Source organism: Herpailurus yagouaroundi, unplaced genomic scaffold, assembly GCF_014898765.1.
Source record: "Herpailurus yagouaroundi ecotype Mexico unplaced genomic scaffold, PumYag 186, whole genome shotgun sequence".
NCBI lineage: Eukaryota > Metazoa > Chordata > Mammalia > Carnivora > Felidae > Herpailurus > Herpailurus yagouaroundi.
Window position 1 is genome coordinate 10,473,664 of NW_024412417.1, and position 24,007 is coordinate 10,497,670.

The window sequence follows — 24,007 nt, forward strand, 5'->3', positions numbered from 1 at the left end:
AATCTCACATACTACTGTTTAATAAACTTTGGTTCAATAAATAAATGAGCAGGAGTGCCTGAGTGGCTCAGCTGGTTAAGCAACCACTTTGGCTCAGGTCATGATCTCACAGTTTGGGAGTTGGAGCCCTGTGTTGGGCTCTGTGCTGTCAGCTCAGAGCCTGAAGCCTGCTTTGGATTCTGTATCTCCCTCTCTCTCTGCCCCTCCCCTGCTCACCCTCTGTGTCTCTCTCTCAAAACTCAAGAAGCATTAAAAAAAATTTGTTTTAATAAAAATAAATAAATAAATAAATAAACCCAAAGTTTGCTACTATAAACCTTATGGAACTTCAAAATGCCTGTCACTCACACAGCACGCTTATAGAGAAAAACCTATGTTCCTGTATCAATTGTTATGGTTCAACACATGCTACTTCAAATCAAATCAGCTTTACTATGTGCTCACTTCAGCAGCACATATAGTAAATCAGCTTTACTATCCCAGCAATAAAAAGTACATACTGAGCCTGGGTGGCTCAGTCAGTTAAGCAACTGACTCTTGATTTCTGCTCAGGTCACCATCTCGTGGTTCGGGAGTTCAAGCCTCACGTTGGTGAGCTGTCAGTAAGCACTGTCAGTGTGAAGCCCGCTTGGGATTCTCTCTCTCTCATCCTCTCTCTCTCTCTCTCTCTCTCTCTCTCTCTCTCTCTCTCTGCCCCTCTGCTGCTTCTGTGGGCTCACTCACTCTCACTCTCTCTCTCAAAATAAATAAACTTAAAAAAAAAAAGTACATATATCTAGAAGTTGATCCAGAAGCCAAAGCAACCATACAAGGGCTGAAATTCAGGCCATTAGGGACGTTCCAAATTTCATGGTTGCAAGATGGCCCGATTAAACCTTAGATTACAGAAAGTGTAAATGTTACATGAACAAAGATGACAAAGGTCACAGGAACTCATTTCATTCTTCCAAGTGACTCTAAGCTGCTATTCCCTTTATTAATAGAGCCTATTCCACAAGCCGGTATTAGAGATACTGAAGATCACATGGAACAAGCAGCTGACTAGGCAGCTTCCCATGCTACACCGTGCACATTTCCTGAGTATGTTTGCAATAAAATTCTATTACTGAAGATAATCTGTGTATCTCTCTTCCTTGTGGTCTTAAAGGACCTAAGTAACAAAGTAACTAATGTAGGAAACCAAGCAGAAGGAAGACACACACACCAAATGCAAAGTGGCAAGAGTCACATCACTAATCAACAGAGGTTAGATAGAAGACAGGACTTTGTTTTATACATACTGCTTTTCAGGAGACAGCAGAGTAGTCCAATGTTATGTAATAGACTGAAAAGACTGAATAAGACTGAGCACAAAAGTCTGAGTCTCAAAAGTGTGTATTTGTGGATCATTTTGATCAAAGTTGAAGCCACAAGAGTGGATAAACTCACCAAGGAAATAACTACATAAAAAAAAAAAGAGGAGGAAGATAGAAAACAGAAAATGCAAGGTCTATGTCAATTATGAACTTGAAAGAAGAACACATAAAACAGAGAAAAAGAAGCAACAGGAAAAGCAAAAGTTGGAGAAAGAGAAAGCTTTAAGAAACAGAGATATGAGAGGGATAAGAACAGGGGGAAAAAAAGTGGTTTCCGATCTAACCAAGCAATGTCTGAAAACCTGTAACCTTAAAGAAGTTTTATTAGATAGACAAGGCCTAAGCATGTTTCAAGTGAATGAAGCCTTACAAATAGAGATTTTAAAGATTCTAGAACTGGGGAACAAAAACATGATTATAAGAGTAAAGTTATAAAAGTATAAGAAGGGACATGTTCGAAGGTTAGATGAAAGAGGGGAAGAGAAGAAACTGCCCTTCTGTAACAGGAGCAAAAATTATGTAAGAACAATAATCAAATGAAATTAAGATGAAAATACATAAGGTGGTTCTTCCTGCCAGTCACAGAATCCCAACCTTATCTACAAAGTAGATGAAATCATCTGCATAAAATTATGTGAAAATATGAGGGTAGGACAGAAAAAGTGTAAATTTAGGACACTGAGGCTTGGAAGCCAGTCAGAAGTTACAGCTTTTTCTGAAAAGTCTTTTAACACTAAACTCACTTCATGCAAGAAACAGGCCCATCATAAAAGGCTCAAAGCAGGGGGAAAAAAAAAAAAAAAGACTATATTTAATCCTCTTCCTTTCTTTTCTCTGCTTCCAGCTTTGCAGCAGCAGTTTACAAGTTTGCACACAGGTGGTAACTTCTGCTAAGGACGTCTCTTTGGCTTTGAAGAGACTTAAACAAACTTCAGAAGAGAGAAGGCACAGCCAGCTGCTTATGATTAGCTAAAGGTTTTTTGTTTTGTCTTGTTTTTTAGTGGTAAAATATATGTAACATAAAATTTACGATTTTAACTATTTTTAAGTGTACAATTAGGTGGCAATGAGTACATTCACACTGTTGTGCAACCATCACCACTATCCATCGCCGGGACTTTTCATTATCCCAAACTAAAACTCTTCATCCATTCAACAACTTCCCATATTCCCCTCCTCTAGTCCCTAGCAACCACCATATTACTTCCTGTCTCTATGAATTTGACTACTCTAAGTACCTCATATGTAAGTGGAATCGTATGGCACATGTCCTGTGTCTGGCTTCTCTCACTCGTCATGTTTTTAAGATTCACCCATGTTGTATGCAGCATGTATTATAATTTCATTCCTTTTAAGGTTGAAAATATACCAGAACGTATATACCACGTTTTGCTTATCCACTCATCTATTACTGGACATTTGGGCTGTTTCTACCTATTAGCTATCGTGAATAACGCCGAAAATAAACTCTGGTGTACAGGTATCTCTGAGTCCCTGCCTTCAATTCTTTTGGATACCTACCTAGAAGTGGAATTGCTGAATCATATGGTAATTGTATGTTTAATTTTTTAAGAAACCATCCTACTGTTTTCCACAGTGACTGTACTATTTTACATGCCAATGTACAAGGAGTCCAATTGCTACACATCCTAGACAACGTTTATTTTCTGGCTTTAAATGAAAAGAAGCTGAGACAACACTATATTCCGGATATGGATATATATACATATATGTGTACATACATGTATGTGTATATATATTGTATGTATAAATCTAGAAATTTATATACATATAAAATAGTCATCCTAAACAGTCTGAAGTTATTTCATTTCCCTAATTAGTGATGTTGAGGTTTTTTTCACAGGTTTATCATCCATTTGTATATCTTTGGAAAAATGTCCACTCAAGTCCTTTCTCCACTTTTTACTTGGAATGTTTGTTTTGGGCAAAGACCTTTTTTTTTTTTTCCTGAGTGGGGGGAAGGGCAGAGAAGAAGGAGACCAACAATCCCAAACAGGCTCCAGGCCCAGCACAGAGCCCGATGTGAAGCTCGATCTCACAACCATGAGATCATGACCTGAACTGAAATCAAGAGTCAGATGCTCAAGTGACTGAGTCACCCAGGCACTCCTGGCCAAAGACCTTTAAAAAGAGACAAAAAGGAAGACTTTCCACATTGCTAGATCTAGCTCCCTAGTCAAGAATAATTAGAATATGCCTTCTAGATCTCCTGGGAAACTAATCATGGAGAGGAGGATCTGGTCAGAGCGCAAATCCAGCAGAAGAAAAGAACTTTCAACGCTCCAAGAACAGAGATTCCTTCCTCTTAAAGGACCTTGTACCTCATTTCAGCTCTGTAGTTTTCAATGCGTTTTTCTTTTATGGCAAATTTCCCTATATTTTAGTGATCACACTACTGGTAGCTTTATTACTAATGACAGTAGCTATTTAATAAGTCATAACTTTTATTAACAGTCATACTGTTATTGCGATATGCTAAGCACCATGCTGCATCTTACATGTGATATCTCATTTAAAATTAAGTTCTCAGGGCACCTGGATGGCTCAGTCGAGCATCTGACTTCGGCTCAGGTCACGATCTCATGGGTTTGAGCCCTCAGTTGGGCTCTTTGCTGGCAGTGTGGGGCGTGCTTGGGATTCTCTCTCTCTGCCCCTTCCCCACTTGTGTTCTCTCTCAAAATAAATAAGCTTAAAAAATAAAATTAAGTTATCTGCTTCAGCCCTAGCAGTTTCATCTTGACTGCTGTTATAAAAGTAAAACATCTTTAGCACACATGAAAGGTTTTCATCCTTTAGTCCTTCAACATTCCATTATCAAGCAATATCAGAGTCTCAACATCAGCCTTAAATAATATTTTCTAGGTTACACAACGACTCTGTCTTGAATCTACAAAATCAAAAATCTTTTTTACTTCAAGCCCAGGAAGTACATTTTACCTCAAACTAATAAATTCAAGGATCTTTTTTTTTTCTGCTCTCTTTTGCTTTTTAAAGGCCAGACATCTTGTAAATACTTAGATAGCTCGAAAGTAACACAACTGATTTTTTTTTAGCTCAACTAGAACATATGTATCCAAGTTAAAGTTGTCCTTTTATCCCTTTGGAAAGCTATGTGTTTCTTCAAAAGATGTTGATAGTGATAGATACATTTTTGATACACTTTAGAAAATGGCTTAAGAGATAAATGCTTTACAATTATTAATCATTTAATCTTCACAAACCCACAGAAAAGGTATTATTACCACCTCCATTTTACAAGTGAGTATACGGAGACCTAGAAAAGTTAACTAACTTGCCCGCCAGAGCACTGAGTAAGTGGCAGAACTAAGACGAGAACCAAGGTCTATATGACTCTAAAGCTCTGGCTTTTGCCGTGAGTACCACTGTTTTAATAGTGAAATAGATGTGATTTGATGATCTCATATAGTATTTGCTTAAAATTTATGAGGGTTTACTTAATTATTGGCACTAGAATGAGATGAAATCCACCTAAGAAAACAGCTCTACAATGGATAGAAGACTTTTCAAAATTAAAGTCTTATTTTTCAGCTCTATCATACCATTTCCTCTCAGGTTGGGCTCTTCGCCCAAAAATACTCCGAAATTATAATTTCCTGGCAAAGAGCTTTAAAGGAAAAGAAGCTGAGATTTTTTTTCCCCTTCTTTCACCCTTCAGAGTCTTTCATTTTTATTTTCTAAGAACGTTTCACTTACCCTCAACTGGAAAGCGATAGGATTCCTTTTAATTTCTTGTAACAAACCTATTGGAAGAAATGCTGCAATACACTCCCTAGCTTTAAAGACACAGTAATGCATATTACTTTATTAACAATAAGTTTAAAAAAAAAAAAAACAAAAACCAAAGCCACAAAAGGCAGACAACACAAAACAGCACATCTGAAAATGTTCTGACATATTCATGTCCTGTTAAAATAAAAACTAAAAATAATCTAAGAAATATGCACAACTGTAAATCTCATAACTTTAACCCAGGTCCTTATAAAGATTTTTAAATACTCAATAACCATACCTAAATTTGAGAACAAAAAAAGGGAAGAGAATCTTTAATTGATTAAGAATAAAAGAGGAACTTCCATATGAAACTTGCCAAGGGCAATCCATGTACCTGCTATACAGAAAAATCTTCTATGATTTGTGCCAAAGACACTACCTACACTTTAAACCTGGATTTATTCATAGATTTTGTCCCTATTTATTTCCTGCACTTCAAATTCTGAAGGTAATATATAAGGATTTAGTCCTCATACACTGACAACTCCTCACTCCCATCCCTAGAATACTGGAATTAACTAAAATTTTAAAAAATTAACTGAAATTAACATAAATACATTAAAGGTATACCTACATTAATAAAAGTGTAATTTCAAGGAAAGTTTAAACTATGACAGTATTAACGTGTATCATTCAGTGAGTTGTGTACTCTGCTTTCTGTTTAATGTTTACAGACTTTCATAAATAGAGACGAGAACTGTGAAGACAGTGGCTCAGTTCTGCTATTTGTGCAGATGGACACTATCTTGCTTGATTTCTCAGCACAGTTTGATTACACAGTAACAGTACATATGAAGCCATTTCTCAGTATTTCTCTGTGGTTCTTTGTAAACAAATTAAGAGGATTACGATCCTTTATGAAAACAATTTTTGCTTTTTTTTTTTTTAATGTTCATTTATTTTCAAGAGAGAGAGAGACAGAGACAGGGCACGAGCAAGGAAGGGGCAGAGAGAGAGGGAGAAACAGAATCTGAAGGAGGCTCCAGGCCTGAGCTGTCAGCACAGGGCCAGACACGGCTCAAACTCACAAACCGAGAGATCATGACCTGAGCTGAAGTGGGACACCTAACTGACTGAGCCACCCAGGTGCTTCAGTAATTTTTGCTTTTCTAAATTGGGGTTATTTTTACCTGTTTGGTTTTGTTTTTTTAGAAATAAAAATAAAATTTTAAAATCCCAAGGATATCTAATAGAAAAAAATTTTGATTATAAGAAAGATAAATAGCCTAAATACTTTGCCCATAGAAATTAAAAATAAACAAGTCTAAGTGTAATGCTATAGCATTTGCATGAGTATAAATACCCTCTGAAATTCCAATGCACTTTTGTAATAATATCATGAGTTACCAAAATCTAAGTAATGTTCTAAAATGACGGAAATATTTTTTAGCTGAATTCTGTGGGCTTAAGGTAATAACCTGTTCCCTTTTGGATGAAAAATTTGGATATTTTCATATTAAAACTTAAGAACTTAGGGAAGTTTGGAATAATTTTTTCTCCCCTTCACTGCATATAATGTTCCTCTTCTTGGTCAAAAGATAATTTCAAGATGTACTATGAACCCAGAAGAGAAAAAGACCTCTAATAAGCAAAAACGGACACAACATGCATGTATTTTACTTTCGGAAAGGGAGAGCAGCTGTCAGGTCAGGTCATTATTTCTGAGATAAGTAGCAGTTTAAAGAAGGATATAGTAATGAGAATGACAGATAACAGTAAAAGACAAGACTAAGTTTAGGGGAAAACCAGTTACATACAGCAACAAAGCTTCAAACACACTAAAAGAGCACACTTGACTGTTTCTATGAACTAAAATTATGAACGGTTCTATGAACTGCCTCTATGACTTTTTATGAACAAGAAAAGCAAGAAGATGATTTGCTTTCTTGAAGTTTCAGAAGACTGAGCCAAGTGCCTTCATTTTGGTATGATTTCAGTCAAAACTGGTTATATAAAAGTGTTTGTAAAATACTTAAAATATATTGCTTAAAGTGGTTTACTTCATTTATTTGAAAAACCCATTACGTGGTACACCATACTTCACAATGATGCTAACTATAGTTAAAATTATAACCATATCACTATATTGACAGGCTCTTTGAAATCACAAGGATTTATGAATATTAATTAAAGCTATCTAATCAAGTGCTGAGAGTCTATATAAAAGGCAGAGAGGGGAATCCCACTGTCTTATCATTAGCCTAGTACCTGAATTCTCTTCTATTAGAAAAACAAAAACAAAAAGCCTTGGAAGTATACAATAAGAATCTAGTTCATGGAAGAAAAATTCCTTCTGCAGGGAAAGAAAATCATCAAAACACTTTCTTCTCAAGAGTTAATTAGTACATACATTTTTAATTTCCACTGGAATTTTATGCCATTCCATCATTTAATTTGGCATGTATTTCTTATAATTCTTAGAAATTACATAAATATAAATTTTTTCATGGCAATCATTTCTCTATGATCCAAATATCTATGATCCAAATTTCACTGATTACTAAAAATGTTTGAATGGATAATCATTGGAAAATAATTACTGGTTGCTGTTTAACTGCAAGACAATAGATCAACTTATAGGTCCAACATATCAACTTATAGATCCAACCTAATGTCTTTTATTACAGTAAGTGATTACACCAAAACTAACTCTTTCTAAAGTTATGTGACACAGCATCAAATGTAAATTACCCACCACATCACTGAGACAAATATCCTGTATTACCTAATCAAAAGCACAATAAAACTTAACTAAAGGGGCTGATATCAAAACTAAAAAGAAATAACATATGGCATTTAATATCTGGATATACTTCATTTTGCAATTCATCATACTGTAGTCAGTTAGAATTGGATTTATACAGCAGCCTTAAAAGGTGCCCTTGAATTTTGTTTGTGCACAGACAGATATACTTTTATGTATGCAAGACAAAGCAAGCTAAAAGGTCTACCTTAAAAAATAAGGCCTGAAATCTAATCTTATCACTAGTGGTGGTTTTTGTCTTGGATTCTTTTATTTTCTTATCTTTTTTGTTTAAGAAAAGAAGAAACTAGGTCACCTAAAACCCTCAGGAGGTGAGAAAGAAGTAAGGCTGGATATTAGGATAATAGTGGGTCAAAGGGTAACCAAAGTAAGAGAAGGGAGAACATGAAGGTAAAAGTCCACTCAAAATAGTCTCTACCATAGAATTTGTCTACACACGCCCAATTTCTGGCTTAAAACTTAGAAAAATAAAGGTATGGTAGAGATTATCCAGAGGAAGAAGCTCAAAACTTCCAGTGCTATCAGATTTTTTGACACAGTATCCCACAGTTGGAAGGAATGAGTCAGTTCTCCTATTTGTGAAAAAAACACTATTTAAAATTAAAGTGGCACTAACCACACTAGTGCCAGGGTTAAGGTCCTAAAATACCATTTCTCACTAAAAGAAAGTAGTGCTTCTTGGACAAATGGTTGATTCCGGATCCAGGACAGGAAATGGACATAATGAGCCCTGAATATCTTATCACTGCAGACAACGAGGAAGCTACAGGTCACGTTGTCCCTGAAGGGACTTCCACTGACGAAAGACGGGGGGACACTTTGAATTTCAGCAACAGTAACTGCAATGGATTAAAATCCATCAAATATGGGGCGCCTGGTGGCTCAGTTGGTTAAGTGTCCAACTCTTGGTTTCAGCTCAGGTCATGATGTCATGGTTTGTGAGTTCGAGCCCCACATCGGGCTCTGCACTGACGGTGTAGAGCCTGCTTGGGATTCTCTCTCTTCCTGTCTCTCTCTGTCCCTCCCACGTGTGCTCTCTCTAAAAAATAAATGAATAAACTTTAAAAAATAAAATCCATCAAATATGCTTAAATCCATTAGCTCATAATGGCACTTAAAAAAAAAAAAAAAAGAATTGCTTCCCTTTGGAGAAAAATAGGGAACTAATTCATTCTCTTGAAAATGTGTAAATAAAGGGGAAGAATGCAGCATTTATCCTGTTTTATTTTATAAAGTGTACCACTGGGTAATCAAACAAAAGATGAGGGAGGTGATTCTCTATAAAAGCATTCCAACTAATAAATGAAAACAAAATGATGTATTTAGAAATTCACCATTTTGCAACATCCAATGAATTAACAGAAATAAGCACTAACCATCAACAGCTGCTAATATCAGAAAAAAGAGACACAACTAGACACGAAGTGACTAATACAGTCTTGCCAAACACCACCTATAACAATTCCTATGGGATCAAAACTGAGCCCGTCAGTCTCTGGATCCAGTTACCCATTTGCAGAAAATATGGAGGGCAAAAGAATATCTAGAATTGCACCTTGTGTAAGCTGTCAGCAAAATCCAGGCTGTGAAAAACTATAAACAGCTTGAGTTCTTCAACGGGAAAAAGAAAAGAAAAGGGATAGAGAAACTAATGTAAAGATTAAAAATGACAACTCCTGGGGCACCTGGGTGGCTCAGTCAGTTGAACGTCTGACTTTGGCTCAGGTCATGATCTCACGGTTCATGAGTTCGAGCCCATCAGGCTCACTGCCGTCAGTGCAGAGCCTGCTTTGGATCCTATGTCCTCCTCTCTCTCTCCCTTTCTCCCACTTGTGCTCCCTCAAAAATAAATAAACATTAAAAATAATAAAAGTAACAACTCGTATAAAAACTATTTTTTTTAATTGGCAAGACTAACCCTAGAGTGTCTAGCAATGCACATTTAAGTTATTACTATAAAAGTCAGGATACGGGTTACTTATGGGGAAAGGCAGCTATGACTGGGATGGAACACTAGGAAGGGAGTGTGGCAGAGTTCTTTTTCTTAACCTGACTGGTGATTACAAAGGTGTCTGCCTTAAGCCATATACCTGTTTTTCACTGATGCTTTTTTTTTTTTGCAGTAAAAACATTTTTTTAAATTTTTTTGATGTTTTTATTTATTTCTGAGACAGAGAGAGACAGAGCATGAGCAGGGGAGGGGCAGAGAGAGAGGGAGACACAGAATCTGAAGCAGGCTCCAGGCTCTAAGCTGCCAGCACAGAGCCCGACACGGGGCTCGAACTCACAGACCGTGAGATCATGACCCGAGCTGAAGTCGGACGCCCAACCGACTGAGCCACCCAGGTGCCCCTAGTAAAAACATTTTTTAATAGCAGGTCACCAGGACACCTGAATGTTGCAAACACCTAACAAAGGTTTGGTATATTCCCCATTCTCTAGATTCGTACAGTGAAAAAAGAGGTTAAAAAAGAAGTTAGTGTCCATTATTTCCTCCCAATCCACTTCCTCTCCTAAGGGAACCACCTAATACCACATTTCAAGCCCAACACATTCACTTTTCTGGGAGTTGGAAATTCTAAGAAATAGACTATAAGGTACCCAAACCTGTTCCTCTCCAGGTCTTCTCCACTCCCAAGTTGCTCAAACACAAAACCTAAGGGCCAGAATTGACAATCTCTTCCGCAATCCCCACATCTAGTCTATCAGTAAGTCCTTCATTTCCAACTCCAAAATATAATTTAAACCTATCCACACTTCTCTCCATCTCCACTGACTCCACCACCTAACCATGAACTATTCCAATAGATTCCTAACTTGTTTCCCTGCTTTTATTCTTAACCCTCTACAATCTATTCTACCCAAACCAACCAGAATGATTGCTTTTAAAAGCATAAACTGCTTAAAATTCTGCTTAAAACCCTTTAATGACAGCCCACTGCACTCTTACATCCAAATTCCTTTCCATGGCCTGCATCATTGACTCTCTGCCCATTTCTCTGACCTCATCTCCAACCACTTTCTCCCATTTTACAATCCAGCCACAGTGGCCTCATTTCAATTCCTCCCACACACTAAACTCTTTGCCACCTCCAGGCCTTCTCACAGCTTTCCCTCTGCCTGGAATACTCTTTCCAGCTACTCACGAGGATAACTTCTCACAACCCCATGTCACAGCTTTAGTATTACCTTTTCAGACAAGCCCTGTCCAACCGTCCTATAAAACAGGTTTCACCATTCTTCTCTATCAATACGAGCTATTTCTCTCCTTCACAGCTCAAGCTCCAACTGGAGTGTATGTTCTTCTATGAGGTCAAAGATTTCAACTGCTACATTTAACAATGCACCCAATATGTAGCATTTGAAAGGCAGTTAATTAATAATTACTAATATATGAATAAATGAGCAATTGAATGAACTCAAGGCTGACAGCCAATTTCTGTCATGAGCAATGATCAATGAGTAAAGAAAGCCAGTTTTTAGAAAGAAATAGGAGAATGGGGCAACTCAGCAGACTCAGGAGAGATCACCTAGCTCCAGAGAGAAAGAGTCAGGGAAATTAAATGTGTATTACCTTTAACTTATGCTTTCCTCAAATATGTAAAAGGTCTACCTAAATTACAAAAATAATTTTAACTTGCATTCTCCAACTACAGGACTCTAGGTCCAATGGTCTCACAAAATCAAAAATCCTGAAAATGAAAAATGATCTGGACAGACAGTAGTAACATTCTGTATTCTGAATATAGAAACTATCTCATCTTTGGAATCACATATGCTCAACAATTTCCCATTTTCTAAGTGTGAGAGTGTGTGTGTGTATACCAAGATACTAATATTTATATCAAGATATCCGCAACTATCTGAAAATGTTACTCTATTTGACCTCTTTACTAAGGTGTCTGGTATCATGTAAAATTTATAAACTAATTCAGAACCCACTATACTATCACATCTCTACCTATATTAATTATCAGCAATATTAACTGTTTTCAGTTAATATTAACAATATTAATTGTTTTCTGCAATTCTCACTTTGCTATGAAGTCATTTTGTAAGTTATGTCCTTTAAGATACTTTTAAGAAGTTCAAGGTAATCTGTACCTTATTATTCGTGGCATGCAAACAATGAACTTATTTTTAATGTTTATACATGTCTATTTACTTACTTATTTGTATCTATTCAACTTTAGATTCTGTGGAAAAACCAGTTGTAATGAGACATTTCAAATATAGAATCTGTTCTAAGATTCTAAGAATTGAAGAGCTAAGAATTGAAATTAGAATAATCCTAAAATATGAGGCAATTCAAATAAGATCTCAACAAAAAAGAAACTTGGATCAAATAAAAAAAAAGTTTCTATGAGATAGTATAAATTTTTCCTTCGCAGAAAAACTAAAGACCTTTGTTATTTAGGAAGGGGAGAACTAGTAGGAAGTCAGAAATTGAGGCAATCATAATTATACCTTTGCACGGGGTCATTCTACACCAGGAGGCAAATGAGCCTTTGCCTGATAGCAACCTTTATGTATTACATATTCTTTTGTGAACCCTGTCAGACGTCATAGACCACCGTTTTCCATTTTCCCATACTTCAATTGGGACGTATACAAAATGTTCAAAATACTGTGACTTTTAAATTACAGCTTCCTTTCTCCCTATCACCACTATCCTTTTTAGATTCTTTTTTTTTTTTTAATTTTTTTTTTCAACCTTTATTTATTTTTGGGACAGAGAGAGACAGAGCATGAACGGGGGAGAGGCAGAGAGAGAGGGAGACACAGAATCAGAAACAGGCTCCAGGCTCTGAGCCATCAGCCCAGAGCCTGACGTGGGGCTCGAACTCACAGACCGCGAGATCGTGACCTGGCTGAAGTCGGACGCTTAACCAACTGCGCCACCCAGGCGCCCCAATCCTTTTTAGATTCTTAAAGAATATCTCTATTGTGTATATAGGTAGTTACCCCAGTCTGGATTCCTCTGGCAATGCCATCATAGAGCTTTTAAGTATGAGGATGGAGTCTAAAATGAGATAAGTTTCTTGACTGTCACTACAACATACGCCAGCAATGTTTTTTCAAACTGCAGATCACAACCCATTAGAAGGTCATGAAAATAATTTGGTGGACCATGACCAGCAGTTTTTCAATGAAACAGAACAGAAAGTAGAAAAATACCAAAAACATCCTACATAGTACGTTGTATGAAACTTCTGTTTCAATTTGATATGTATGTGGGCCTGTCCTGGGTTTCCCCATCAATTATTTTTTTTAATTTTTTGAGAGCCACTAATATATGATGGCCTGAAGTGATGGGTACCTTTAGTTGGACACAGACTTCTTTGAAACCAAAAAAATTAAATTCAAAGCACTTCCCCCCACTTCTACAATCCAGAATCTAGAAGTACTCAATTTAAACCTTTTATGATTTTTTTAAATTAATGTATTTATTTTGAGAGAGAAAGAGACATAGCATGTGAGCTGGGGAGGGGCAGAGAGAGAGAGAGAGAGAGAGAGAGAATTCCAAGCAGGCTCTGCACTGTCAGCACAGAGCGGATGTAGGGTTCAAACTCCCAAACCATGAGAACCTAAGCCGAAACCAAGAGTCGGATGCTCAACCGACTGAGCCACTCAGATACCCCTAAGCCTTTTGTTATTAAACCTCTACTGATACACACTTCTAGAATGAGCATTTAGATGACTTAAGAAAAACAAATTTCAACCCAGCTATGTTTAATATATGTTTACCTTTTTCTTTACATTTCTAATTCTTTGGTTCTAATATATGCTATCTCTCAGCCCCTTAAAGAACAAAGGATAAATTAATCTTTGCCTCAGGTTGGCCAAAGACTGAGTTTATCTCCTGTCTTATGGTGCAACTGAAGTTTGCTCACCAGGACCAGCTCCAGATGTTACTGTTCCCTCTTTAGGAAGGAAGAGCCAATTGACTGGTCCCATCTACAGGACTTAAGTCAATTACAGAGGAGTTGGTGCCATCCCCAATTAACTGAGAAAAGCCAAAGGGAGGACAGATACGCTTAGGGACCCTGTCATTAAAGAGATGCTCCTGTTTGTTTCTTTTCTTTCCCTCTGAACTACTCAGAACCTCCTCCCCTAGCTTGCCTCTAAAGTTGGGAGCTCCCCGCAGGGCCTACTTCAGGCTATTGGCCTTTGTTTTTTTTTTTCTTAGAGGTCATCTTCTCAAAGAGAACTCTAGCTCCCAATCTCTACTATAATAAGCACAGAAGAATTTTACTTTGTAACATTCCAAGGGCGCATGAATCAGTAATACAGACATAAAATGAAGCCCATAACTCTTGTCTTTGCAATGTCTTCATGATTTTTGTCATACCCTAGTATCTACTTAACTGATTTGTTGCTTTGTCCCACACAATTCAATTCCAAGAGTTGATAGTTCCTGCTGTCTGTTTATCTGCATTCCCAATTTCTGGTCTAAGGTCCGGGCTACTGATGCTACAGGCTGATTGATATTGGCTTCTCATGCTGAGGAATCTATGAATACCTTATACTTTACCCTCCTGTATCATCATCCTTTTTTTTTTTTTAATGTTCATTTATATTTGAGAAAGCACAAGCAAGGAGGGACACAGAGAAGGGGACAGAGGATCCGAAGCGGGCTCCACGCTGACAGCAGCTAGCCCACGTGGGGCTTGAACTCACGAACCCACGAGATCATGACCTGCGCTAAAGTCAGACGCTCAACTCACTGAGCCACCCAGGTGCTCCACCATCTTTTACTTTCACTTTTTCATTCCCTACTAAGTTATCTTCTGACTGATATTCCATTTATTCACAGCAACACTTTCCCTTATGAAATAATGGTTTCCTTACCTTCACTTTTCATTGAATGCACTGTATAACCCTAATATTTTACCTTGAGTCTTCAACTTTACTTCCCCCAACTACCTTTACACACTATTAAAAAAAAAAAAAAGAAAAAAAACTGCCAAAGAATCCAACCATAGCTTAAATCAAAGAACTCTCCTTATCCGTCTTGAAAGTAAATTTCAGTAGCTTACTCTCTTCTTATTAGCCTTCCAGTGTTTTCACTGTCCCACACCAACTTTTCCTCCAAATATACCTTAACCAATGCATTTTACGTTTTAAATAACTATTAATTCTATCATCTAACTGAGGAACAAGGCCTGTCTGATACAGTATATCTCTCCAGCAATTAATTCTGTCCACTCTTTAACAACTATATAGGTGGTATATATGACTACCTATCCTCAAGCAACCAGAGTTTTCATGCTACCCACCACCTGTCTTTCATAGAGGCCGACCTCCCCTTTTATGAACGTTCTACTTGGTGAAGAGCCCATGTTCTGATCATTTCCTTTCCTATCTATCAAAACTTATCTACTGTGTGGTCATTCTTTCATCTAGCAGTTCCCCTACAGAGAAATCTGAGAAACTCAACTTACCAAAGAGCTAATAATTAATAACCATTTGATGGACTTCCTTCCCAGAGGAACTTCATTTTAATAAGGACTTATAAAGACCTCTGTGACAGACCTTTTAAGGAAACCTGGGGAATCTAAAAGCTATTCTGATACCTTAAGTCAGGGACCACAGGTGACCACATCTATTGCCTATATTTAACACAGCCTGGTTGGTGAGACCAAATCAATGAAGTGAGGTAAGAGGGGCCTTCCAGATCCTCTAGTCATGATTCTCAGATCTGGCTGCACAGTGGAATCTCCAATTCCCAGAGGAAAAGGATGATACCAAAGAGCAAAGGCAGGCCTAACACCCAGGCCTAACACCAGGTCAGATATATATTAACAACACGCTAAAAATATAAAGACATGTATGGGAATAACAAATACCCAATTCAGGACAGTGACTACCCTTTGGGGGAGAGGGAGGGAATGCAACTGAGAAGAGACATACTTAGGGAGCTTCAACTATATTTGTAATATTTTACTTCTAAAGCTGGATAATGTACCCATACGTACTTATTAAATTAGCTTTTGAATATCTAAAATTTTGTAACTGAAAAAAGTACAATATGAAGATGGCACACACTCAAAGGGATATAATATTAGGAATACAGAGAAATACTCTAGGCTAGAAAGCACTCAAAAAAGATACTTTATGAAGCAGGCCTTGAAGGAAGAATAAAACATAGATTACTAGCAAAAACTAACATAAACTTCTCTAAATGAAAAGCATGAACAAAGGCAAAGTTGGGAGTACCCATAGCCTACAACCTACATAAAAGACAAAGGGGAAACTTTAGACAGATTCATTATGGAGAAGAGTAACAAAGCCTGGGGATTAAGTCTGAGACCAAGGGATAAGAGTCTTGGGTACTAAGTAGACTAATGTGCCCCCCCAAAAAAAAAAAAAAAAAGGAAAAGCATGGGGGAAGTGATGTTTTAACAAAACAAATCAGAAGCCATGTGCAGGATGAACTAAAGTAAACAGACTCCTATGGGTCATTAGGAGGTTCTGTAGGGCAGCAAAAGGGGAAGAGAAGGTGGTAAAGCACTGAGAACCAGGTCCTAGTGCCCTATCTCTACTCCCAACAGAGCCTTTCTACTGCTAAAAATTTTTGAAAACTACTGCAGTAAAGTACCTAGTTGGAAGGCACTGCTGTAAATCATGTATGACTGTCATAAAACCCAGGAATGGGGTAGGAATATCAAAAATGAAAAAGGGAAAAGAAGATGAATCCAGACTTTTTGGTGGAGAATTCAACAGGACCTACGGACAAACTAGATGGAATAACGAAAGAGTGGATCTGCATGAAAAAATAAAAAATACCAACCAAATAGCTGTTGGTCATCCAGACTTGAACACCAGCAATATACATGTGAGCATGTCAAAGTGTTTGAGCTACCCAAGGAAGAAAAGCAAAGTGACATTCCTACAGAGATCAGGAAAAGAACAAGCCAAGGACCCACAAGACTGTACCCAGAAATGACCACCACATCATGGAAGGCTAAGCAAGCAAGCAAGTTTTAAGAAAGAGGTATCACTATACACAGTGAGAGGATGCACAGCCCCGTACAGCCAATCAGACTCAGCGTTCTGGCATTCCTCCCCCTGACCAGATTATTTCACCTGACTTTCTATTAACAAGGGAAAAATAAACTAGCAACATTTAACATCATCAAACACATTGTGAAGCACTGGGCTAAGTAAGTACTTTACACACACCCTCATTTAATCCTCACAACACACTTTACAGATGAAGAAATTAAACATAGAACAAGCATAGTAAATTACAGAGCCAAGATCTCTGTTTCTTAGGACAATAAAATAAAGGAATGTGTATATAAGGTTCCTGGCAAATAAAAGGACCTTAATGGCAGCTATATTTTATTATTAGAAGGTAATGATCAACAGGGAGAAAAAACTCACTGTCAGTAATCCCTGTCACGGCCTTCCGTGTGGCAAACTCTTTTGGTGTCCTCAGCTATAAAACAGGATCAATGCCTGTAATCCAAACTATTTAATAGGGTTGCAATGATGATATTGTGAAAATGCAAATGCTACGAAAAAATTTTAAGCCATATTCGAATATATGGGATTAATGTCACATATCTTGCTCTTCAGAAATGCCTTCCTGGGTCAACACAAGTCTCTCTAAAGAGAGCTAAAAATAAGCCTGTTAGATGTGCAAGCACCACTTTGCAAAGTATAAATGACCATGGAATGGTTACATACACCACCACCGTCTCCCCCGACCCCTCTAGGTTTTCTAATGCCCCTACAAGGCCAGGGGTTCCCTTACACCTGTAATGAAACTTTGAACGCTCAGAGCTAATGAATAGAGAGAACCTCTACTTCAATTTGGACTTAAGTTGGCCCTCGGGCATTATGTCACAGGTGCCCCCCTTCCCATTTTTTTCTATGGTATTAAAACTGGGTGTCTAGTCAACACTAGAATTCAATACTTTACAAAATGCCAGATAAGAATCTATCAAGGGCTCTGTGTGATAGCAGGTCTCTTTTGGAAACCCCTCCACAACCCCCCTTTCTTCACCTGAACAGATGGTTTCCAGGCCTTAAGGCTCACATGTCTAGTTACCCAATTCACAACAGCTCACAAAGTTCCTACCTTTTCAATTATTCCATGTTCCTGAATATATCACCTTTCATCTAAAGATCGCTAAGTATCAAAACCCAAGAACTCCTTAATCTTCACAACAGCACTATCTGGGAGAGAGATTAGTACATTTTATAAATTAAAAATGAAAGACCTAGGTTAAATGTTTTAAACAACATCATTAATTGACACTGATTCATCCTTGGGGGGAAAAATACCCACTATGAACTTACATCAATGGACAGCCTTGATTTAGCTAGATTATTTCAAATATTAGTTTAAAAGTATCTACTGTGTACTCTTACTCTTCCAATACATTAAACATGAAATATAAACTAACAGTAAATACCAAAGCATCACTATTTTTATATGCTAGAAGAAATACAAAAAAACTATAGGAGGGAGGGGTTCTAATTTAAGATTCCCACTGCCTTGCATCCATAAATACTTTTGAACTTGACGGCGATAGGGAGAACACCTGTCAGGGCAGTATATCCACAAGTTTTACAGACTGTGTAGCTATTAATATTGAATTCCTTAAACTGTAAATAAATAACCCGCCTTCTCAAATAAAAGGCAGTATTATGAAAAACATTTGACAAGAACGCCTACATAGCTGTAAGCTGCCTAATTAATTTCCTAGTTTTACGTCTCGGGGCTTCGTGAACTTGCCGGGAGGGAAAAGTCCTCCCGGCCCAGGAGTCCGGCCACGGGGAGCCCGGCGCTGCCCAGCGACTTTCCACGCCGCCAGGCCCCGCGGCCGCGGGAGAGGCGAGGCTCGGCCTCCCCTCGGGCCCCGTCGGCGTGTGGACAGACGCGGCCCGGCACTCGGACGTGCCTCCGACTCCCGACCGGCCTGGTCTGGGCCCCGCAGTCGCGAAGGGGGTCGCGGTCCGGCCTGGCCTAGCCGCCCCCGCCCGCGGCCGCCGCCTCCCTCCTTCTCCCGGTTCCCCACGTTCGTTACCTCTTGGGCGCTGGCGGCTGCTCCATGGCGGCGGGGGTCAGAAGGAGGGATCTGGTGGGCGGTGAAGGACGGAGGGAGGCGAGGAGCCGGGGCACCGGCCGGCCGAGCCCCGGGAAACACAGGGGAAACTCCAGGAACTCGGACCAACTTTCCCGTAACTCCTCAGCGGATCCCCCTCCCGCTCGCGAGTGCGGCTCCTCCCGGCGCGCCCCGCCCCTCGGCCGCCGGCCGCGGTCCTGGGAGAGTGGGTGGAGCCAGACGCGGCCCAGGCATGGTGGGCGGAGCCAGGCCCTGGTCGGGCGAGCGGAGTCGGGAGCGGAGGGACGCGCGGGCCACATGGCTGGGAGGAGGGGAAAAAGCGCGGGGACTGGAAGAGCTAGAGGCTAAGGCCTAGTAGCGACTCAGAACCCGTCTTTTCTGGCCATGGGCACGTTCCTTTGAGCCGGCCAAGAGCTGCCGCTGCACGCTTGCCTTCATTGCGTTTGCCCCAAACCGATTTGACTCATTTATCTGGATTTCTCAGGGACACATCCCAAGCATCTTGTGCAGCCTTTTGAAGTGTTACTAACTGCCCACGCTTCCTTCTAGTTGTTTATAATTATTGGCTATGTTTTCCCGCAGCCATATGACATTTGTAGCTACAGCAGTAGGGATTCTTTCTGGAAATTCTTGTTTGATGTTGATTGTAGACAAGCTCCTTGCTACATTTCACTATAATTACGTCTAATTACAAAGAAAATAATTACTGTAGTGAGATCTCTCAGTGCACCAATTTCAGTGCGCTGTGGTCTTGCCAGCTATTCACTTGGGTAACCTGGAAAACCTATCACAAATTATGGTGCATAGAAAAGTACTCAAGAAACGTTTGTTTTCCTCCTTCTTGTCATGGGCCCTCTCCCCTACCTATTCCCAAGGCCCTTACCTCATCATAATTTGATCCCTTCATTCATTGTTTGTATACATTTAACCTTGAATTCCAAATGTAAATATCTTTCTTAGGACCATATCCAGGTGCTATGTAACGAGTTTCCTTGCTTTCCTTAGAAATTATCAAGATTTAGAGTCATAGAGTCTTTTTGAAGATTAGAATGAAGTCTATGAAGAGAATGTTAAATAAAGGAATTTGATGAACATTAATCCAAATTAAACATGTCTATTTGCAGTTTTCCTGTTTTTTGCATTGTTTTGATATGTAACAAACTTACATGATTTATTTTCAAACCATTATATTCCCCCCTAAATTTAGTTATGTTCAACTTTAGACTATTCATTGTTCACACCTAAAGTCAAATTCTGCAAACAAGAGAGATCACAAAATTTTATACTCATTTGCATTATTAAAGATCTATAGTCTAATACAGAAGTAACAAGACAACAAAAAACTAAATTGTTAAAATGTAAAATCTAGGAAGAACCTTTGAAATTATTTCATTCTATCCCTCATTCTGATCCTCACTTCCATGCCCTAGTCACATCTTCTTATATTTCATCAGAAATATCTCTTTCAGAGAATGTCATGTCATCCTCTTAAAAAAATTGTCGTATTTTGAAATGGGATCAGTTGTCATACTTTCAAATGGACTCTGAATTGTTACCAATCTTAATCTCAGAAAGCCTTTCCCAGTGAAATCACCAGCACCACCACTCCTCCCACTCTCTCTGACATTTATGTTGTGAAAGAGATGTCTCTCTTGTATGTGCCCATAACACACCGCGCTGGCTCTTGTATGATGCTTATTGCACTGAATTGAAGTTGTTTATTTGACTATCATCCCAACCAAGTGAGTCTGCTGAGAATCACACTATGTCTTTACTCTATCCTTTGCATAGCAAGTACCTTGGATATAGTAAGGTTGGATAGCCAGATTCACTCCATTCTTTTCCATTCCTTTCCATACAGGTTCACCTGTATGGCTGATATCATTGGATTCTAGGCTCTCTGGCTTACAATTGGGTCTGATGATCAGGAGATGCAGCAGGAGATTATCTGAGGGAGAAAGGAGAAAGGCTATTTATTCTCCTGGTTCCCTTCCTGTAAGGTCACCTGGGGCCCAGCTCTCCTTTGTTCCCTTCATCCCATTTGGGCCTACAGGTAGTGATTGCTCTGCTATTCCCTGGGTTTATCCTCTATTCCCTATGTTCCCTTAGACCTCAACCCTCCTCAAATGTTCTTAATTTGAGTTCCTGTTAGAACCCTGACTGAGATACCCATAAAAAAGTTTTGTGAAAGGAAGAGGAATAATATCTGAAAATAAATCTCTGAGGCCTTCCCTCAATCTGAAAAGGGCTAAAAGTTGTTGTGTGACTCTAACAGGATCAGACACTTGGCCTACAATATCTCATTACACCCTTAAAACTACCTTGTTAGATAGTTATACCCACGTTAAAAGGGAAGAAACTGAGGTTCAAAGGGGTGAAGGGAGCTACCCCAGGCCAAATAGAAAGTCTGCATTCTTGGGGCGCCTGGGTGGCTCAGTCAGTTGAGTGTCCGACTTCGCTCAGGTCACGATCTCACGGTCCGTGAGTTCGAGCCCCGCATCAGGCTCTGTGCTGACAGCTCAGAGCCTGGAGCCTGCTTCAGATTCTGTGTCTCCCTCTCTCTCTGGCCCTCCCCCCATTCATGCTCTGTCTCTTTCTGTCTCAAAAATAAATAAATGTTAAAAAAAAAAATTAAAAAAAAAAAAAAAAGAAAGTCTGCATTCTAACCCAAGCCTTCCTAACTCCAAAGCCAAGCTTTAACCCACTTTAAGTCAGTCAACAAATATTTACTGAGCCCTTATGTATATCAGACACTGATCTAGGAGCTGGGGATTCCTCAACGACAAAAGTAAACAGACAATAATTCCTGTCCTCATGAGGTTTACATTCTGGTTGGGGAAACATAATAAAATAAATCAATACTATTAGGCGTTGAAAATTGGTAAGGAAGAAAAGTAAAATGGGAAAGGGGGATATAACATGGAGGGGAAGTGACAAAATTTAGATTGATTGGCTGGGGAATGCCTCAGCAAAAGGGTGAGTGAGGAAGTCAGGGGAGCATCGTGCAGACTGCAAAGGGAAGAGAACCAGGAAGCCCAGGAAGCAGTAAGTGGTAAGGCCTGGGAGGCCAGCCTGCCTGATGTGTTGTGTTACTAAGTAAAAAGAATTGTTTTTCTCCTGAATTACTCAGAAAACAAAACAAAACAAAACAAAAAAATGCCTCAAGTTTCCATTTTAATTTGTCTGTGGAAAGCCAATCTGAAGATTCCAAGAAGGAAAGCATAAAAATTATCATTAAACCTGCAAATAAAAGGCAGCAGCCTTTATGAACAATGGAAAGCCTTAGAAAAATTTGAGATCTTAGATAAGGGTCAGAAGTAGGGTAAAATGTTTCTGCTTCCAACCATTCTAGTTGGAATGGAGATTAAGTGCACACTCTACTTACATTAGCAAATACCTTACCAGAATTTTTAACTGGGTGTCCTAAGAGAAATGTAAGAGAAATCTGCAATTTGAGACCCAGTTCCTTTTAATAACAAAACTGTATTTGTTGTCACTGAACATGTACACCACAATGTTTTGTGGGTAGAAAAATATTAACATAAAGATTCCTTGCTATATTTGCTGCTGCTTTTTATTGCAACTGTGTATATATGACTGTTTCTATCATTTTTATGTTTCTTTGAAAAATAATACTAATTAACAACTGTTAATCTTTCCTACCATTACGGGGAAGTGTTTGGGCAGAGAGAAAGTTCTGATCAAATATATTACATTATGTAACTTTTTATAACTTAATTTTATAGTGAGCTTAGAACTAGCATGTTGCATTTGCTTTCAACTACCATCTTCTTTTATCAGAGCAATCTTAAACTTTTATTTCACTTATTTGTTTCCCTGGCCAAACTGTAAACCTTTTGGGAATGAGAACAAATCTTATTCACATATGTCATCTCAAAAGTCTGGCATATCAGTTAACTACAAGAAACATCTTAAGATGATTTTTAAAACCAGGAGCCTAGGGGTAGGTGTTCCTAGGCTTGATCAATTCTTTCATTTACTTCCATTTCCTGCTCTGCAGTGCACAGCTGACTATCACCCTCCCCTCAAATGATGGCTGCCATCGCGTGGAGACATGACAATGCCCAGCAACAGAAGAGGGTTATTTCTTTCTGAATACCACTTTTCAAAATAGTGGAAAAAGCTATTCTGGAAGCCTCTTTGTAGATTTCCCTTCATGTCTTAATGGCCAGAATTGTGTCACAGACACGTTGTTGGCAAAGGAAATAGGATCGTGAAAACCTGTGTAGAACAATTGTGATTCACCCCATGGAGCTGGTTTTACAGCTGAGACCGGCACTGGCCTTTCCTCAAGCTTATGGCCAAGAGAAACATGAGAGAAGAACAAAATTGGGATCTATTATTGAGAAAAAAAATGGAAGAATTGTTAATAGACAATAGCCTACAATTTCTGCTTATGTTTATAAGTACCTAGAACATTATGGTCACTAAGTAAATGCTTATTGAAAGAATGAATGGATTTCTACACACCGAAAGCATCAGGAATTTTAACAGACATAGGTAAACTATATATTAAGTGAAAGTAAATATGCCGTTTGTCATTTATTTCCTCTCAGTTCCAAATTCATCTTTTTTCCAATTTTTTATCTAAATTCTAGTTAGTTAACATATAGTATAATATTGGTTTCATGAGTAGAACTCAGTGATTCATGACTTACATATAACACTCAGTGCTCAACACAACAAGTGCCCTCCTTAATGCCCCTCGCACATTTAGCCCATCCCCCACCACCTCCCTGCTATCAATCCTCGGTTTGTTCTCTGTAGTTAACAGTCTCTTACGCTTTGCCTCCCTCTCTGTTTTTATCATTTTATTTTTCCCTTCTTTCCCCCTATGTTCATTTGTTTTGTTTCTTAATTTCCACATATGAGTGAAATCATATAGTATTTGTCTTTCTCGGACTGACTTATTTCACTTAGCATAATACACTCTAGTTCCGTGAACACTGTTGCAAATGACAAGATTTCATTCT

The 24,007-nt window shown here is 38.7% G+C and overlaps 1 protein-coding gene across 1 annotated transcript in view; it reads right to left on the reverse strand.

Moving 5' to 3' along the window:
- STK3 (serine/threonine kinase 3) overlaps positions 1–19,200 on the reverse strand; it is a 276,517-nt gene extending 257,317 nt beyond the window's left edge. The window contains exon 1 of the mRNA XM_040494088.1: positions 18,975–19,200. Within this exon, the coding sequence (XP_040350022.1) occupies positions 18,975–19,000 (26 nt within the window). The 5' untranslated portion in view covers positions 19,001–19,200. The remainder of the gene's footprint in view (positions 1–18,974) is intronic.
- Positions 19,201–24,007: the final 4,807 nt, after the last annotated feature.